Here is a 19,563-nt window from a genome sequence, read left to right as displayed (position 1 = left end):
TTGACATTTCCGGATATGCATCTCCTAGAACATGACTGAGTTGTAAAATAAACCATCTCATTGAATCAAAACACCATGAACGAGTACAATGGAGTTTACGAAGATGCATCTCTGGATACACCCTAAATAATATACGAGCAGGTATCTTCGAACCAAATTTTGACAAAAATGTGGTGTGTGGCTGAATTACGAGGGATGATATGATTTTAGGTGCGTCCGGAGATGCATCCCAAAATAACAATGACATTTTTGGGTTTTCAGAAGTGTGAGACGCACCCTATAGGATGGGATGAATATTTCCCTAAAAGTAATTGTCTTAATTTTTTCAATACTTTATGTGTTACTTACTTTTGTATATTTATTCTTGCAATTATTCTTTTAACTACCAATGGTGTATTTGTAAAATAATTATGAATGTGTGTAATTTAAAAAAAAATTATGTTAACAAACTATGAAAATGTAAAAAAAAATTGGTTTATTAGTTAAAAAGAGAGAGAATTAAAGTTTATTACTGTTTTGTTCTGGAATAAAAAATGAGAGGAGGAACAACGATGATGATGAATTGTCGCTTTTGATGTTGTCGAGGGGGGGGGGGGGGGGGCTGTAAGATTAACACTCAAACTCTTAAGTCAATGTGTTAGAAAAAAGAGTGAAGTGAATTTGAAACTTGTAACTTCAATTTGGCGTCCTTCATATATATAAAGAGAGGAAATAACAAACTAGTTATTTGTTAGCCGTGATTTGCAGATAATCATTGGATGCATTTGTAGTTGAGATCTCTTGCAATCATTAGGATGATAATCTTCGTCTACTGAGAAGATTTAGAAAGTAAAGGAACCCCTTCTTGGTGTTCGGATGGGGTTGATGTGGTCGGCCCAAAACAATTACTATAATGGACCTCCATATACATCACCCCGACTAAAATTTGAACTTTGATGCAGTAAGTTTTGAGAGTTAAAATTATTGAAAAACAATTATTTGAGTATTTGAGTTCTACGTTGTTTGTTGTTTGAAAAAGTGGAGGTGAAACATTTTATAAGTAAAATGATTCATATACCTAATATTTTAAGGTTTTGGGTGAATAAGTGGTGTCTCTCTCACTTGTGTATTATTCTTGACGTCAAGTGGTTGTTCCTCCTCATGACCCATCTATGGTATTAGGCTGATGGTTTGAGTTTGATATCGACTCCTTGTATCAAAAGTCTTCTTGACAAGGTGGTAGTGAGACGACATATCCAGTTGAAGTGCATGTGACGTGGTAAGAGTGTCAGCGACGGTTGTACAAGTATATGTGTACGAAATAGGTTATATATGAGGGGAGTATGGTGGATGGACTCACACTTAAAGAGGAGATTGTTAAGATACAAATATGAGTTAGAAGCAATGTTTTAAAAACCGGACCGGAGATTAAACCGGTGAAACTTGCGGTTTAAGGTTCAATTGGTTCAACCGGTTAAACCTACGGTCGAACCGTTTATTAAATAAACTAATAATATAAAATTAAATTTCATAAATATGTCACACATAATCATATGTTCACAACTTAATAAAATAATTATTTCAAAAATTCATTACAAATTTAATACAACAATATCGACAATACATATAATAACATAACATAGTTCTACACTTTATTTCAACATTCATTTAAGAATAATTGGACCAAATTAAAGAATTACAATAAACTAAGTTAAATTAATTCAAACAGAATTAAAATAATAAAATATAATAACTAATATAATAAATAATATAATACAATATAATTTATTTAAAAAAATGAATTTGAGTTTAACTACGACAAATAAGTCTTAATTGACAACAAAAAATAATATTGACTTGAATGATAATCAATATTGAGTTGGATATCGTGACTATGTTTGAAAGGGACAGTGTGATGATGATGGAGTATGGTCGAAAGAAAATTATAATGGAATGACAAAACTTAGAAGTTCGTATGGTTATAAAAAAATATGGAATTTTTTTTTGTGATTGAGAATGTAGGTTAAATTTTGATATTGACATATTAAAAATTTTAAAAAATTAAAAAAATGGTCAATTTGATGTAGTTTTTTGAACCGGACGGTTTTTTAAAACCGGCTCCGGTTCTTTGGTTCGAATGATTTTGGACGGTTCAACCGGTTTTTCCGGTTTTACTCCGGTTTTGACCCACTGGTGGTTTTGAAAGGTTAACCCAACCAGATTCATCTCCGGTTCCCGGTCCAACCGGTTGAACCGGGCGATTTAGTCCGATTTTTAAAATATTGGTTAAAATTTTCGCATTTATTTAAAAGTGAAGGTTGAACATTTCATAAGTGATATGACTTTTATATTAAATGCCTTGAGATTTTTGATGAATATCTAATATCATTCTTAACCTAGTAATATTGATGTTCTTTGTCATTTCTCATGACCCATTAATAATCTTATTTTTAAATTTTAAAAAAAAAAACATTAATTTTTTTAGGTGAATGATTTTATTAACATTGCATAACCACCCAAATGTCTAATATCTAATAAGATAAAATTGGTTGGGTGATAAAAGAAGGAGAAAACGGATAATAACATTAGAAAGAGAACCAACCAATTCTAACACATGGCGCTAACTTCTTCACTCTCACTCGTTCCTCCCATCATCACTTCTCCGGCCAAACTCACTTCTAAATCCTTCTCATCTCTAACACCACCCAATTTTCATGGCATCTTCACCAAATCTAACAACAACTCATCAAAATTCTTGTTGAATGCTACTTTCAATCTTGTTGAGCCTGACCTCAATGAAGATCCTATAGACCAATATCGCACTAATGGCATTCCACCTGTATTATTATCATTACTATTTTGTTATCCACTTCATTTTTCTGCACTCTTTTTATACACTAAACTTTTGTTTTCTAATAATGGGATTTGTTTATTTTGTATGAATTTTAGGAAGAGTTTGAGTATGGAATATTTGATGGTCACCATACTTTTTATGAAGGAGAAGAAAATAAAGGTATTTCTTTTTTCATTTATGCTTACTTTCATTTCATTTTTCAATTACTTTATTTTTTTAATGGAAATTGATGAACACGTTGATATTAATTTATTTGTATTTTAATTTATGGAAATTATTACTAGTTTTTTTTTCAGCTGTAAAATTTGATGGCAAAATTTGTTATGAATATTCATTGCAGGAACATTTTGGGGTGCACTTAAGGATGAGATAGAAGGAGCAGGACCCCCCACTGGTTTTCAGGGTAACTTTACATGCATCAACATTTTTTATTTTTTATTTAATATTATAGCTAATATTTTAAAAATTAGACGGAGACTGATAGGTAAAATCTCCGAGTCATGGTTCAGTTGGTTAAACTTAAACCAGACAAAAGATTTTTGTTATCGCGAGTGCAACGCAACCGCGACTGAAACAATATCATTCATATTTCATCTCAGTCAAATCGATATTTTTCATGTCGTTCAGCTTCGTATAGGGCTTTTGGTAAAATTAGTAGAATCAACAAATTCTTAACCTTTGCTGTAATCCAAAATTATTTATACTGTCGAATCATGTTATTTCGAATTTTGCACCAGAGTTACTAGGCTTTGATATCAATTTTTTTAATTCTAACTTTGATTCTAATGCAGGTCTAATTTCATGGCTCTTCCCACCAGCCATTGCTGCTGGAGTATTCTTTAATGTTCCGGTAATTCTAAATGTTAATAAACATTAATGAAGAAAGACTCAACCTATCAATCTATAAACCTAATTACTATGTTGTATTTCAGGGTGAGTACTTGTTCATTGGAGCAGGAATTTTCACAATCGTATTTTGCATAATTGAAATGGATAAACCTGATCAACCACACCACTTTGAACCTCAAATATACAATATGGAAAGAGAAGCTAGAGACAAGTTGATAAGTGAATATAATACTATGAATATATGGGATTTCAATCTAAAATATGGAGACATTTGGGATTTTACAATCAAGAAGGAAGCAAGTGACATAATGAATAGATAAGTAGTTGTTTCAAGTTCTTGTTTATATCTAGGTGACAATTCTTACTAATATATAATATTAATATCAAGCACACTCTTATAAATTTGTTGCTTTTGTATTTTATGTTGAATCAAGATGTGTATATTCCCTATTTCTAAAGCAAACCTAAGAATGCTACAACTTCTATCTAAAAATAAATGTTCTCATAAGCTTTTTCACAGTTTTAATATGTTTGATATATTACAAGTAGTGTTACTTTTAATAGTTGAGTGTCTCTTGGATGAGCTAGTTCTAGAATTTTTAAGAAATTTAAAATTTTAAATAATTTAAATGATTTAATTGAAATTTATTAATTTTTATTTATTTTTGTTTGGATAGAGTATTAATATGATTTATTGTTAAATTTTTGGAATCATTTTCATAAATTTTAAAAATTTTGAATCAAATTTTAAATATAAGAAATAGAAACCAATTTGTAATTTTTAAAAATTAAAAAGGGACTAATTTGTAAATTTTGAAAAATATTATAGATTTATTTGCAATTTTTTAAAAATTTTAGAAATAAATTTGAAACAAACATGAGTTTGAGGATTCCGACTTTGAGTTTTTTGTTGTGAAAAATCAATAATCCAAATATTGTAACCGATTACTGCATTCTGGTAATCGTTTACATGGTGTAGTATTTTTAGCTGTTAGAATAGGTGTAACTGGTTAGTACGTTTTGGCAACTGGTTACTATTGAGTTGAACTTAACAACTGTAATCGATTATAGATTTGGCATAACCTGTTACATAGTTGGTTTCAGATTTTTTGTTATTTCAACTTGTTACTTGTGTCCTAATTCATTGCAATTATATATATATATATATATATATATATATATATATATATATATATATATATATATATATATATATATATATATATATATATATATATATATATATATATATATATATATATATATATATATATATATATATATATATATATATATATATATATATATATATATATATATATATATATATATATCTTTGTGGTATCATTGTATAGTAAGAGTTGAATATTAAATGAAAATATTTTCACACTCTCTCTCTCTCTCCACACTCAATTACTCCATAGTTATCAACCTTGTGGTTCCAAGTTCTAGCATTTGTCATCAAAAGCATGGTTCGATCCATCAAATACCTAGTGTACAACATGAATTCAATCTCTAATAAAAGAATCCCTACAAACTTACCCATCATTGATGTGAAGTGTAACACCCCGACTTATTTAGCCATTTATTTATTTATTTTATATGATTGATTAATTTATTTAAATAATTATTTTATATGAATTATGATGTGTTTGTCCGGTGTCGGCATTCATGGTGAATTGTGCTTAATTAATTAGTTATGGTGGAATTTAGTTAATTAATTCATAGAAAATTGATAGAATATGAGGAGTTGGGCGAAGTTTGTAAATTAAGAGAACTAAGCGGTTAGTGGTGAGAAACTCATGTTTGGTTGGGCCAAATACTGAATTAAGATAAGTTAATTAGGTTATTAATTATATTTAGAATTGAGAAAAAATAAAGGTTTTTAGAGCATGTTGACAATACGTGAAAAGAAAAAGTTGGAGAGCATTGAAAGAGAGTTAGGGCTTGGGGAAGAAGAATCATAGAAGAGCTTTCTTGCTTGTGTTTTTATTAGAATTACAAGGTAAGAAGATTACTCATCTAAGGGTTCCTTAATCATGAAAGGATAAAAAGGTTTTTCTTAATCTCCAATAGGATTTTCTTCCTTCTCTTTTGATTGGTTATTTGATAAATTACGTGAACGTGATGTTGTTTTATTCAATGAATTGATTGAAATTCGTGATTTGTAGATGTGGTGATTATTGTTATGTTAATTTGTTCATAAGCATAATATTTGTTGTGAGATTGAGGGTTTTACAACATGAATGTAATTCTGAATTTTGGTGATTAATTGATGGAATAACATGTTAAATTAATCGAAAATAACATGGTAATATGTGTTAATCATGTATGTATTAATTTTGGGTTGTTGATGGTGTTTGAAATTGAATTGGAGGTGTTTTGAAGGTTTTGTAATGGTAGAATGCGTTTTTGCTTCTATTAACAGGGTGACGGGTGTCACCTGCATGACGACCTGGGCATCATGTGCTTTGAGACGCCGACGAGCGTCAGTTGTCTGATGGGGAGACCTTCATGGTCTCAAGGCAAGCATAAGGTATTTTTGGTCGTCACAGGGGTGACGGTTGAGGGATATTGGTGATGACGGGCGTCACCCTGGTGACGGGATACCCGTCATCGTATCAATGGGTGCATTTTGTCCTGTTGAGTTGGATTTTTAGGACGGTTTCGTCGTGCGGTCAATGTTTGGATGTTGTTTAGCGTGTTTCGACGTATATTAGCTGGTTAATTGAATTATGTAATTAATCGACCATAGTTAATTGATATTATGCATAAATGAGTGTTATGTGTAATTGTGAATATGTGTTCAATGTGTGAATATATGTGGTGAGAATTGCAAGCATAATATTGTGTGAATTATTGTATGTACTTGTTGATGAATTGATGGGATGGATAGTTTGGAGTGGGAACTACTGGTGATGCATTAAATGCATATTTGGTTACAGTCAAAGTGAGGATGTATTCATTATTATGTTGATATTTTTGTATGATTGTTTACAGTCAGAGGAGGGTTGTATTCATTTGTTCAGTTGTTGTCATTGCATTGTTATGCACCATGCATCATATGTTATTGTGTTGTGAAAGAGGCGAGTCATGAGTTCAGAGAGGGGACCAATGACTTGTCTCAAGCTCAGAGTGGGGGATTGGAGCTCAAAGTAGGGGCCCGAGGTTTAGAGAGGAGACCCAGTTCGTATGAATAATCAAATGTTGAGTCGGTACCGTATGCATATAGAGTTGAGTTGCGAGTCCTATTCATAGTGGGAACTGTGACGAGCATAAGTTGAGTCGATGTTGCATTACATTACATAATGGTTATGTAAATGAGATGTTTGCGTATTGTTGAATACTCTTGTATGTAATTGTGTGAGCTTGATTGTGATATGCGTGAAACGTGAATATGTAACACCCTAAACCCCGACTCTTAATATAAAATAGAAAAGTGCACTATTTAGGATGCTACTCAACACATATCATGTGCTTCATAAAATATTTTCAAACTCGTAGTGGAAACTCAAATAATCCTCATAACATAAAATAATATATTAAACAACCACTTAATGAAAATAAACTCCCAATGAAAACTTCAAACAAATAACGCGCCCGTTATCGATGTTACAGACCAGAGCAGATAAAACCGACTAAAAAGCGATAAATAAAAGGATAAATGAAGAAATCTCCAAGGTCGTATTCTACTCACAAGCGACTACTCCCGCTATTTATATGTACAATAATTGCATAAAGTCAACTGATCAGAAAAAAAGCAAGTGTGTTATTTTGCCTCTATAGTAATAATAAGAAAAGTTCCCCGAGTGTCGATCTCAAAGACCGTGTGTAAATATTGAGTTCTAATTGTTGTTCAATTAAACAAAAAACTAACGTTTGGAATTGTTTTGTTAAATTATGAGTAACATGCTAAGGAATGTGTGTGATTTATTCCTGTAACAACTCTGAATTAATATTGCAACAACATATTTCAAATAATTAATACCAGTTCTTAAGTTTATTTTCTCCTAATGTCTTAGTGATAAAACCTTTAATCATTCATCCCTAATCTCTACGTCCCTAGAAATTTACCGATGAAATTAAGCCTTATTATATCAAGAACAATCTAGTTTTTATAGGGTATCCCTAGTCCTAGGTGATATCTACTATAGAATATTCTCATGAAAGCATTACCAACAGCGGTCCAACCTAATTGATAATCATATATCGATCTCAGTTATTCCGAAAGAGAAAGCATTAAGAACATCAAGAGAATAGATTAATTATGAAAAACAACATTGTTATTGCAAATAGATAATCATAGTCATTACATATCCAAATCAGGGACACCTCATAGCATTAAGGGGTTTAACTACTCATAATATTCAATGAAAACAAAATAAAAAGTTTAGACATTACGGGTACTTGGTTGAAATTGAATCTTCAATCGCTTTCATTCATGAAAATACGCCTTTCACCAAAGCTTATGTGTTCTCCACTCTTTCTCTCTGTATTTTTGTCGTCCAAGAAGAAGTCGTTTCAAATCTCATAGAAATTTTGCTTAAATAGAGAAATACCCATTTTGCAGATTCCCCTAGTCAATCCGACTTTTTTGGACAATAAAATCAGGTCTGAAAATAGCCCAATCACCAATAATTTCCAAATCTGGCCTAAAAAAGGAAAGTTTTTGAAAATCACATGTCTGCCTGCTACGACCCGTAGCAGGTGCTATGGATGGCCTTAGTAAGCCACTGGTACTGGCTTGCCAACTAAAGCTGGGGGTTATGTGTGCTACGGTCCGTAACAGGTGCTACGGGTGGCCATAACAGGCCAATGGTTCTGGCTTTCCAACTGAAGTTGGGGGTTATGTCTACTACGGTCCGTAGAGGGTGCTACGGGTGGCCGTAACAGACCGTTATTTCTGTGCCTTTTCCTTTGAAATAGGGGTTTCAACTGCTCCTATGCTACGACCTGTAGTATGCACTACGTATGGCCGTAGCAGCCCACTGTTCCTTAGGCCACACTTTCCGATTCTTCACGATTCTTCATCGTTTTTAGCCGAAATCCTTCTTGAATATTTATTTGATCCTGAAAATAATAAAAATACACAGCCCAAGCATAAAATGCGGAAAATGGAAACAAATTGATGAAAAATAGTGAAAAGATTAAATGATATTAAGGGTAAAAGAAGGTGTAAAAATCACTTAAACTATATGAAAAATTCAAATAACTTACCTACTTTCACCTATTAAAATGCTAATAACTATAACACAAATGGTGACTGATCACAACCCCAAACTTAGCTTCTTGCTTGTCCTCAAGCAAATTTAAGTACAAAGAACTCATGTCAATCCCAAATGAAAGAAAAACTTTTCACGTACCACCATACATCTAAGATCTTCCACGACCCTCATTTGTTGATACCTTTGGTTTTTTCTGGATTACCGAGGTCGATTGATTGGCCACACTTTCACTTGAAAGTATTGCTTCACCTGTCAGCTTAATTCACACTCTCACCAAATATCTCGGGTGTTAATGTGTTTTACACTCAAAATTCATAGTACGCAATACCATACCATAGGCTTGAATAAATTCTCTTTTGATGTCAAGGTGCACGACACACACACACACACACACAATTTGAGGTCTTTATGGTTGTAACAGGGTTAGGGTTAAGGTGGGATAATTTTGGAAAAGTAGGCTAAGGTTCAGAGTCAATATAATCGTTATCTTAACTATGCTCATTCTGATGGATTAGTGCTGGAATTATTTCTTGCACTCGTCCTTTAGGATTAACTATTATCGAGGACTCAACTTTTGGATTTGTCTTTATTTTCAATATTCGCTGACTTCTCCTTCTTTCAAGTTCCCTGATGATTATTTTTCTATTATTCATTTCAATTTGATTTTTCAAATTTTCATCTTTTCTTTTTCTTCTCTTTTTTTTTCAATCACCAAGTGCCCTCATTTGTACTAATGCTGCACAGCTACCTCAAACTTTAAAGGTTGCTATCCTAACAGCAACCCAAAACTTAGAATGGACATGGATCTGATAACTCACATAAATACTCTGAGCATGGTGGGAGAGTGTTTGGGCCATGGGTTAATATGATGTGGTTTTTAAAACAAACAAATGGGTAAAGGCTCAAATGGGGTTAACAATGGATAATAATAAAACGGATGGCTAGAAAGGCTCAGGGGTAAAAAAAACGTGCCTCAATGTGTGTAATCATGCAACCGAAATCAGAAAAGAACGTACACAAGTTCTGAATGATAAAGACATACCTGAATGCTCTCTTACCTGTACACTGTGTTTGGATTTTTCTGTTTTCACCATGTTGGGTAGAGCTGAAAACCTCCACAGTACCTCTTGCTCGATGTGGCTTCTTAATCAGTTGTGGTAAACCTGCTCAACTTTTAGTCTAACTCGATTAAACCAATTAGATCATTTAGAAGTATATAAAAAATTATTTTGTTAAATTAACATGCATAGAGGACACATATGCCTTTAGTTTGGGTACTTTTCACACAACCACTAAAGCTACAATTATCATATTACTAGATGAAAGTAAACAACCTTAAAATAAACCACTTAAACCAAACAAAACAAAAAAATTAATATAAAATTGAAACTATAAAATTAAAATTACGAATACTTTCCTTGGGTTGCCTCCCAAGCAACGCTCATTTATCGTCATTAGCTTGACGCCTCATTCTCCCTGTTATGGGGGTACTTCAGCTTCCACACCTTATTGCACTTATTTTCCAAAACTAAGAAACCTTCTTTTTCAGAGATATGGACTCCTTTATGCCACAAGTCCTTTCCAACTTCCATATCCTTACCTCGGTGCCGCTTTCTATTCTTTCTCATGGATTTTGGAATAGAAATAGGATTTTTTCCACTCAGGGTGGCTAATGGAGATGATACCAGTTGAGATGGCCTTCTTGAGACTTTTTCTGATGTTGGCATATTACTTTGTCCTTTCACATCTGTCCTGATCATGCCTACTTGATAGTTATTTTCTTTTTCTACCTCTAGTTTCCTGTTTTCAAGAACATTCAAGGTTATTTCATCATCACAAACTTTTAAAGTTAGTGTACCATGGTATATGTCGAAATTGCATCGACTTGTCTGCATGAATGGTCGACCAAGAATGATAGGTGTCTCTTCATCCTCAAGTATGTCTATGATCACAAAATCAACAGGAAGACTAAATTCCTCTATTGTCACCAGTACGTCTTCCGCTATCCCATATGCATTCTTTATGGAGTGATCTGCAAATTTTAGATTTGTCCTTGTATCACTGACATTTCCAATACCAAGCCTTTAATAGATTGACAATGGCATCAGACTCACACTAGCTTTTGAATCAATTAGTACCTTCTTGTAAGTTCTGTCTTTTATAGTGCATGGGGCTGTGACAGATCCAGGATCCTTCTGCTTGATTGGGATTCTCCAACCTGATGATATTGCACTATATTTTTCATTAAAGGTTACCAACCCATCTTCTATTGGTCTCTTTTTAGCGATTACCTCTTTCATGAATTGTTGGTATATGGGCATTTGCTCGATTGCTTCATAAAAAGGCATATTGATCTCTAACTTTTTGAACATTGTGATGAATTTCTCAAAGTTTTTCTATTTTGGATCCTTCTTTGTCACTCTCTGAGGGTAAGGTAACTTAATCACTGGTTTAACCTCTTTTTTTATTTTTATTTTCAATTAGCTTTACTGGTGGTATAACCTTTTCTTTTTCTTTCTTATTTTCCCTCACTTCCAGAACTACCTCTATGACATGGTCATCCTTTGTTGCCTTATTTTCTTCATCTTTAGCAACTTTCTTACTTCTTGTGATGACAACATTAACATTCTCATGATTTCTCGAATTTTTTACTGTTGCACTTGGTAGGGAACCTTGTGCTCGAGAACCTGTTATTTGTTGTGTTATCTGACCCATCTGAACTTCAAGATTTTTTATAGAAGCAGTAATGTTCCTTTGATTATTTCTTGTTTCTTCTTGGAACAGGGAATTTTGAGCTACCATCTTTTCAATGGCAAGTTACCAATCTGCCTTTTTGGGTGCTTGTTACTGATATTGTTGTTGTTGTGGTGGTGGATATTGTTGTTGTTGTTGATATTGTTGTGGTTGGTTCTGATATTGAATGGGACCCTGCTTTTGAACATTCCTTTACTGATCTTTCCAGGATAAATTTGGATGATTCTTCCAGCCTGGATTATAAGTGTTAGAATGAGGGTTGTCTTGCTTCAGAAATTTTATCTCTTCAATTTGTTGTGTGGTTGCAACACAGTGCGCCACAAATTTCACAACTAACATTCTGGGTCGGCTGAATTTTAGCTACATGTTGCGTACCAATATTCATTGCGTTAAGTTTCTTTTCAACTTCTGCAACAATTGTGTCTTCTATCCTTATCTTTTTGTTTCAAGCTTCAAATCAATAACCCATTTAGATTTGCTTGAACACCTATCATACAAATCTAAATGCTCATTTGCAGCTATTTCCTCAATGATCTTTTTAATACATGTGGTTGTTGAAAAGTTTGATGAGTCACCATCTGCTGTATCAATTAATTGTTTTATCTTCAATCTGAGACCATTGACAAACATCTGCATTTGCTCAGTCTGATCTAAGTTGTGTGTAGGACAAGCAACAAGTAACCTCTTGAATCTCTTATATGAATCACCTTTTTTTTGTAAGTATGATCTAGCTGATTCATCCTCATTTTGTTTGTAGTTCATAATGTCATATCTTTTCCTGATGAAAACTGAAGCTGAAAAATACTCATGCAAAAAAGTTGTTTCCATTTGTTTCCAAGTGGTGATACTCCCAGCAGTTAATGAGTAAAACCATTCTTCTACATCTTCAGATAAGGTAAAAGGAAACATTCTTAATTTTTTTACTTCTTCAGTGTACCCATCTATCTTTAGAGTGGTGCTCATAGTCAGAAACCTTTGTAGGTGTTTATTTGCATCTTCATTGATTTTTTATGAAAAAGGTCTCCTCTCAAGTTGACTAATGGTGCTAGGATGCAACTAAAAGTTAGGCACATTCACTGGTTGGTTCACAATTGTTATCCTACCACCTGGTGCATTTTTCATCCCATAGTCACCTAATAGTCTTTCTGGTAGTGGTGGATTTTCACCCATCGTTTCGACCTCTTTCTCTGAATCTGAATCTGAGTGAATGCAAGGATGCTCTTCGTCTGATTCCAGTCTTGTTAATTTAGCTTGTCTGAGTCTTACACACAAAGTTCTTTCGATTTCTGTGTCAAAAGGAAAATCAATTGACGCCTTACCTCGCATAAAAATATCATAAACATATTAGTTGATAAAGATCGAAAATAAAAATAACAAAAATTAAATTTTAGTTGCAAAGCAACAAAATTTCAACTGAACTAAATTTAAACTCTATATTTTGAAATTCCCCGACAACGGCGCCAAAAACTTGATCGGAAAAATAACAAGTATACTATTTTTCCTATATAGTAATAATGAGGAAAGTTCCCCTAATGTCGATCTCAAGGACTGCGTGTAAATATTGAATTCCAATTGTTGTTCAATTAAACAAAAAACTAACATTTGGAATTATTTTGCAAAATTATGAAAATAATTGCGAATAGAGTAAATGGATGCGGTGAATAGTTTTGACAGATATGAGTAACATGCTATGGAAGGTGTGTAATTTATTCCTGTAGCAACTCTGAATTAATATTGCAAAAACATATTTCAAATAATTAATACCAGTTCTTAAGTTTGTTTACTCCTAATGTCTTAGTGATAAAATCTTTAATCATTCATCCCTAATCTCTACGTGTATAGAAATATATCGATGAAATTAAACCTTATTATATCAAGAACAATCTGGTTTCTATAGGGTATCCATAGTCCTAGGTGATATCTACTATAGAATATTCCCATGAAAGCATTACCAACGGCGGTCCAACCTAATTGATAATCATATATCGATCTTAATTATTCCGAAATTGAAAGCATTAAGAAAATCAAGAGAATAGATTAATTATGAAAAACAACATTGTTATTGCAAATAGATAATCATAGTCATTACATATCCAAATCAGGGACACCTCATAGCATTGAGGGGTTTAGCTACTCATAATATTCAATGAAAACAAAATACAAAGTTTAGACATTACGGGTACTTGGTTGGAATTGAATCTTCAATCGCTTTCGTTCATGAAAATTCGCCTTTCACCAAAGCTTCTGTGTTCTCCAATCTTTCTCTCTGTATTTTTTAGGTCGAAGAAGTCGTTTCAAATCTCATTGAAATATCGCTTAAATAGAGAAATACCCCTTTTGCATATTTCCATAATCAATCATATTTTTCTAGATAATAAGATCAGGTCTGAAAATAGTCCAATCACCAATAATTTCTAAATCTAGCCTAAAAAATGAAAGTTTCTGAAAATCACACGTCTGTCTGCTACGGCCCGTAACAGGTGCCATAGGTGGCCGTAGCAGACCATTGATTCTGGCTTGCCAACTGAAGTTGGGGGTTATGTCTGCTACGGCCCGAGGCAGACTACTAGTTCTGGCTTGAAAAACACATAAGTTATGATTTACGGTGTTGGAAACTTTCTTTGCAAACTTGGTTTCTACAATTTCAAAAACAAAGTAGGATTCTAATGGGAAAACAATACTTTTGAACAGAACATACATTTTCTAAATTAGAAATCAATAAAATAATAGTAAATGATCTAATTAATAAAATGCTAAAATTTCAACTTACAAAAAAAAAATCTTTTAAACATACTTAGTAAAGAAGACACCTGATTAAATTCACTAGCGTTTAATAACTTCAACCAGGATGGTGGTATAAGATCAGTTACCCCTCTATAAAATGCATTTGAAAATGAAAATATATGCGATTTAAACATTATACCCATGATCAAAATAATAAAAAAGAGAAAGAGAACAAGAAAAAAAAACCCAACTCAGTAAAGTTCTAAGCCCTAATCTTATGTTCTTTAAATAACACATTAAAAAAAAATGAAAAATGGGTAGTTGAAAACACAAAAATGGGTAATCTTATGTTCTTCAGTAAAATTCAAAACTAAAACAAAAACACGATAACTGCAAATGAAACAAAAATTATACTTATACTGAAAAATAGAGAATAGTCGAACGAACCAGTCGAATAGCACAAAACGACTAGAACGAATATTAGTAGTTTTTTAATTTGTTTTTAGTAACAGATAAATTTTAAAAACTATTCTTAGGTGATGCTCATTATATGTAATTTATATATGAAAGGGTAAGGTATAATTGAAACTCACTCCATTTAAATTATACATCTCTCTTTTGGTGATGAATGGTGAAATTTCTACAACAACAAAGAAAAATGTAACATATAGTAGTCAAAAGTTTTGGTAATTAAAGACTTTGGGATTGTAAGTTATTATGGCACGACATGAAGTGATGCCTTGACGAGTTCTATTGTGGAACACATCTAGAAAACTCACATCCATGATTTCAGTATCTCACTTAAATGTTCTCATTCATTATATTAGAAAAAAAAGTAGACGAGTCAACATCGTGCTATGACTATATTGTTTGTCTAGTGCCTTCAAAGTCTAAAGATTACATTTAATTAATAGCGTAGTTGTTAATTATTGACTAGTGTGGATTCTCACCTGAATTTTATGCTTTTGGAATAGTTTGATTTATAAGAGAAAGAAATAGAATATGACAATAAAATAATTTAAAGAGTTTTATTTTTATAATTAAAGCTGTTATTACATTCAATCGCATATTTAATTTTTGTGTGCACACCAATAACCTAACAAAAGAAATTATTATTTAAGGTTGAAAAAACACAAGACAAAAGGGTTTGAATTGAATTTTAGATATAATAATTTTTTTTTTTTAAATCAATGATAGAAATACAAAGGATCACTTAACTAAGCAAATTCAAGATATTCATTAGAGTGATTTTGCCTTCTTTCAAAAACTTAATTCATTAATCACACAGATTACAAACTCAAAGAGTAACAGTCAGTGACTTATCGAGACTACAGACTAAACTTAGTCCCTCAAGGAATTTAACCAAAATTAAAATACAGAGACTGTGTATTTACAAGAGTGCTTCTAAACAATCAGATGCACAAGATGAATTTTAGAGTTTACACTCAAGTAAAAGCTCTAAGTATAGTGAGTGTTGTAATTGTTGTTTCTCTCATTTGTTATTCTTCTTTTACTCACTTCATTGTTATTCTTATTCTTCATCTTATCTTCTTCAAAAATCTTTGTCCTCTTTAAATAGATGATGAATAGTACCGTTGAAGAATAAAATTGGAAACTTCTTCAATTTCACAACTGTAATAATGGTACGAGGTTGAGTCGTGAATTGTGGATATTCGTTGGTAGTACATTTCCTGATAATTTTAACATATTTGTCCTTTTAAAGAAACATTTGATTTTGCCACTTGAATGTACTATTTCCAAGAATATTCTTTCTACATTATTCTCTAAATTGTTAACTTCGTATTTGAGATGATTTGAAGTTTGCTCGGAGTTCAGAACCTTGAAGATTAGACTTCAGAGTCTAGTAAAAATGAGGCTTGGGTTATCAAAGTAAATCTGGATTTTTATTTCAGAAGCATTGACTTGGTTATCCAGATGGTTGACTACCAGTTAAACACTTTTTCATATTTCAACCTAGTTTTAGAATATGTTGAAGTCTAGAGTCCAGAGTCCAAAGTCTCTTGTCCAGAGTTCAGAATCTCTTGTCTAGAGTCTAGAGTCTGCTTTGTCTAGAGTTTAGAGTTTCTTGTTCAGAATCCAGAGTTTGCTTTGTCTAGAGTCTGCTATACTCATAATCTACTTTGTCTAGAGTATGCTCTATCCAAAGTTTGTTTTATCCAGAGTCCACTTAATACAGAATCAAGAATCTGCTTTCCTTATCTTTAAGATTTTGCACACTTAATTAAACTATTAGTTTACAAAATTATTCTTTATATTTTGTTATCATCAAAACTTGAAGATTGTATATGTAGAGCCAAACTTGTTCCAACAATCCTCCCTTTTAATGATGACAAATACTAGTATTTTGATGAACGAATTTTACTTAATAAAAAACAACTAAAAACCAGAGATAGGTTTGTAAGCTCCCCCTTGAATTTTAGACCTTCAAAATTTTCTTAAGTTAAGTACACAGAGTGAGGTTTGCAAGCCCTCCCTGAGTTTAAGACTTAGGAATTTTTTTTGATTTAGCAGAAAATTCAATAAGCACGATAATCTCAAAAATTATCCAACAAAATTGTTAAATGTGTAGGATTTATCATAGGATAAAAATGAATCAAAATCATATCTGGTTATCCATTTCTCTATTTCCCCCCTTTGACACCAATCAAACAAAATATAGATAAGATTTGAAGAATAATAACATTGATTGAGAAGGAAAAGAAATACTTCATTAATCAATTATAATTACAAGATGTATACTAAAAAAATATATGAGAAAAGATAGTTTATACGAGAGATTGTGTTGGTGTAAGCCCTAGAGGCCAATATTTTTGGTACTTGTATCGAATTATTTATTAATAATAAAAGACTTTTTCTTTATTATGTTTGTTTAATAAAGTCCCTAGAATAGCTAGTCCGTTTAATGTATCAAGTATGACTTAATCATGAAATCTCATTAAACATAAGGACATTATTCTTAAAGTATCCGTAGTCGAGTTTTGTTGTGAAGTGGGATAACATTAAAGCATTAAGACTATTATGTATATAGACTGATGATCACATCTCATGGATCATGGATAAGGAGTTATCAAGTCTTAAACATAAGTATGAATATTGAGAGTAATATTTATACTGGATTGACCCGCTATGAGAATACTATATAGAATGTTATGCTAAGTGTCATAAGTTATTCTCATGGTGATAATGGCGTATACCATCCTTTGACCTGAAACCACTATGTACCCTAGATGTAGAGTCGAGTGCCTTATTGCTGATCAAACATTGTCCGTAACTGGATGACCATAAAGACAGTTGATGGGTACTCCACGAAGCATGCTGAGGGACATGAGTGACCTAGATGGAATTTATCCATCCTGCGTAATAGGATAAATATCTACGGACCCAATATTGAACTGGACAAGGATGACACGGTCTATGCCTTGTGTTCAATATAGATATAAGGGCAAAAGGGTAATTGTACACATAAGTATTATCACAAACGGATTTGTCAGATCACATGACATTTTCGTGTCTTGGGTAGCAGTGATGTGTTGCTAGATACTGCTCATTGTTTATTATGTTAAATACGTGATTTAATATAATTGTCAATGCCGCGAAAACCTACAGGATCACACACAAAAGGACGAATTGATGAGAGATAGAGTAACTAAGGAACACCGTAAGGTACGGTGCACTTAAGTGAATTGTAGAATATTGTAAGGTACGGTGTACTTAAGTAGAATATGAAATATGGTAAGGTACCACGTGCTTAAGTAATTTTGGCATATTATAAGATATGGGCCACATACACTTAAGTGGGATTTTTAGCTTGCAGCCCACACAAATGGTTCTATAAATAGAGTCCTTGTGCAGCAACATTTGTGCAGTTGCAATTTCGTCTCTCTCTCTCTCTCTCTCTCTCTCTCTCTCTCTCTCTCTTCTCTCTCTCTCTCTCTCACTCACTCACTCAAAGCCTTCATTCGTAGCAGCTAGCACTGAGATTGAAGGAATCCGTTCGTGTGGACTGAGTAGAGGTGTTGTCACCATTCAATGTTCGTGATCGCTCCATAGATCTGCATCAAAGGTTTCAATCACCATAACAGGTAACAATTATATCACTGATCATGCCCATTCGTAAGGATCACTAAAGGAGTTTTTTTTAAATTCCGCTGCGTTTTGGGTCGCTCTTCTCCTTCAGTGGTATCAGAGCCACTTGCAAAACCATGCATCTGATAGTTGTTTATTTTCTGTATTTTCTGTATTAATACGATTAAAAGATAGAATGAATTAAAGAATAAACGAGTAATTAAATTTGGCATCATGTGTGTACGATTTGGATGATTGATGTTGACTATACTTCGGAATCCGATGTTAGTATGGTGAAGCAGCGATACATCAATCGTCCATAGGTTACGCAATTGAGATCGATCAAGTCATATATATGATATAAGTAATCCTGATGCAAAATACGGTATATATGATATACTGTTTATGTTTCGTTCATTCAAACATTTAATGGTTGTTTTCCTTTGAGCGATCGATGGTCATTTGCTTCTTGATCCGACATTAGTATGGTGAAGCAATGACATGTTGATAAATCATACTGAATTAACAATCGAGGTGTGTTTAACGGTCTGAAATTGATGCACTATGGTTCATGACGGCACAAGGGTTATGCTGTCAAAGAGTTATGCGATTAGGGTTGTGACTGCGCAAGAGTTGTGCTTTAAAGTATCAAGTTTTGATGCGAAAAACGACGTTGATTTCAAATGAATTGTTCATTAAAATTTTGCGTCGGGGCAACGCCCCCGGCTAACTCTGCGTAGTGTGATCGGTCGCCGAAATTTAATTTGGTTTTAATTCATTAATATAATTTAAATTAATAATAATAATGTGTTTATTATTATTGTCTTGTGGTGATCGATTATGGCCTTAGTTTTCCTTTATTTTGTTTTGGGATTTTAAAATACGACTTGCATGTCGTGCCTCTCTTTTAATATTTTAATGTAACTTCTTTTCTCATCTCACTCCCTCGTATGTAAAACGAGTTTCTTTTATGTAATGTAATATTATGAAGAAAGAGAAGAATACAATATCAAAGGAGGACAACCTTGAAGATCTTGCTTGGAGAAGCTTAGATCATTATTAGGTTAGCTTAGGTTCTCTCATTGGCTTGGG

At 32.7% G+C, this 19,563-nt stretch overlaps 1 protein-coding gene across 1 annotated transcript; it reads left to right on the top strand.

Annotated features, from left to right (window-relative positions):
• The first annotated feature begins 2,512 nt into the window (after nucleotides 1–2,512).
• Nucleotides 2,513–4,111, top strand: LOC127093005 (photosynthetic NDH subunit of subcomplex B 5, chloroplastic). Its single transcript, XM_051031897.1, has 5 exons — nucleotides 2,513–2,818; nucleotides 2,929–2,992; nucleotides 3,174–3,236; nucleotides 3,625–3,683; nucleotides 3,766–4,111. Exons 1-5 carry the CDS (start codon nucleotides 2,594–2,596, stop codon nucleotides 4,000–4,002), a joined length of 648 nt encoding a protein of 215 aa, XP_050887854.1. The 5' UTR covers nucleotides 2,513–2,593; the 3' UTR covers nucleotides 4,003–4,111.
• The last annotated feature ends 15,452 nt before the right edge of the window (nucleotides 4,112–19,563 follow it).

The sequence above is a fragment of the Lathyrus oleraceus genome, chromosome 6 (genome assembly GCF_024323335.1).
Source record: "Lathyrus oleraceus cultivar Zhongwan6 chromosome 6, CAAS_Psat_ZW6_1.0, whole genome shotgun sequence".
Lineage (NCBI taxonomy): Eukaryota > Viridiplantae > Streptophyta > Magnoliopsida > Fabales > Fabaceae > Lathyrus > Lathyrus oleraceus.
This window is presented reverse-complemented; position numbering and strand designations above follow the sequence as displayed.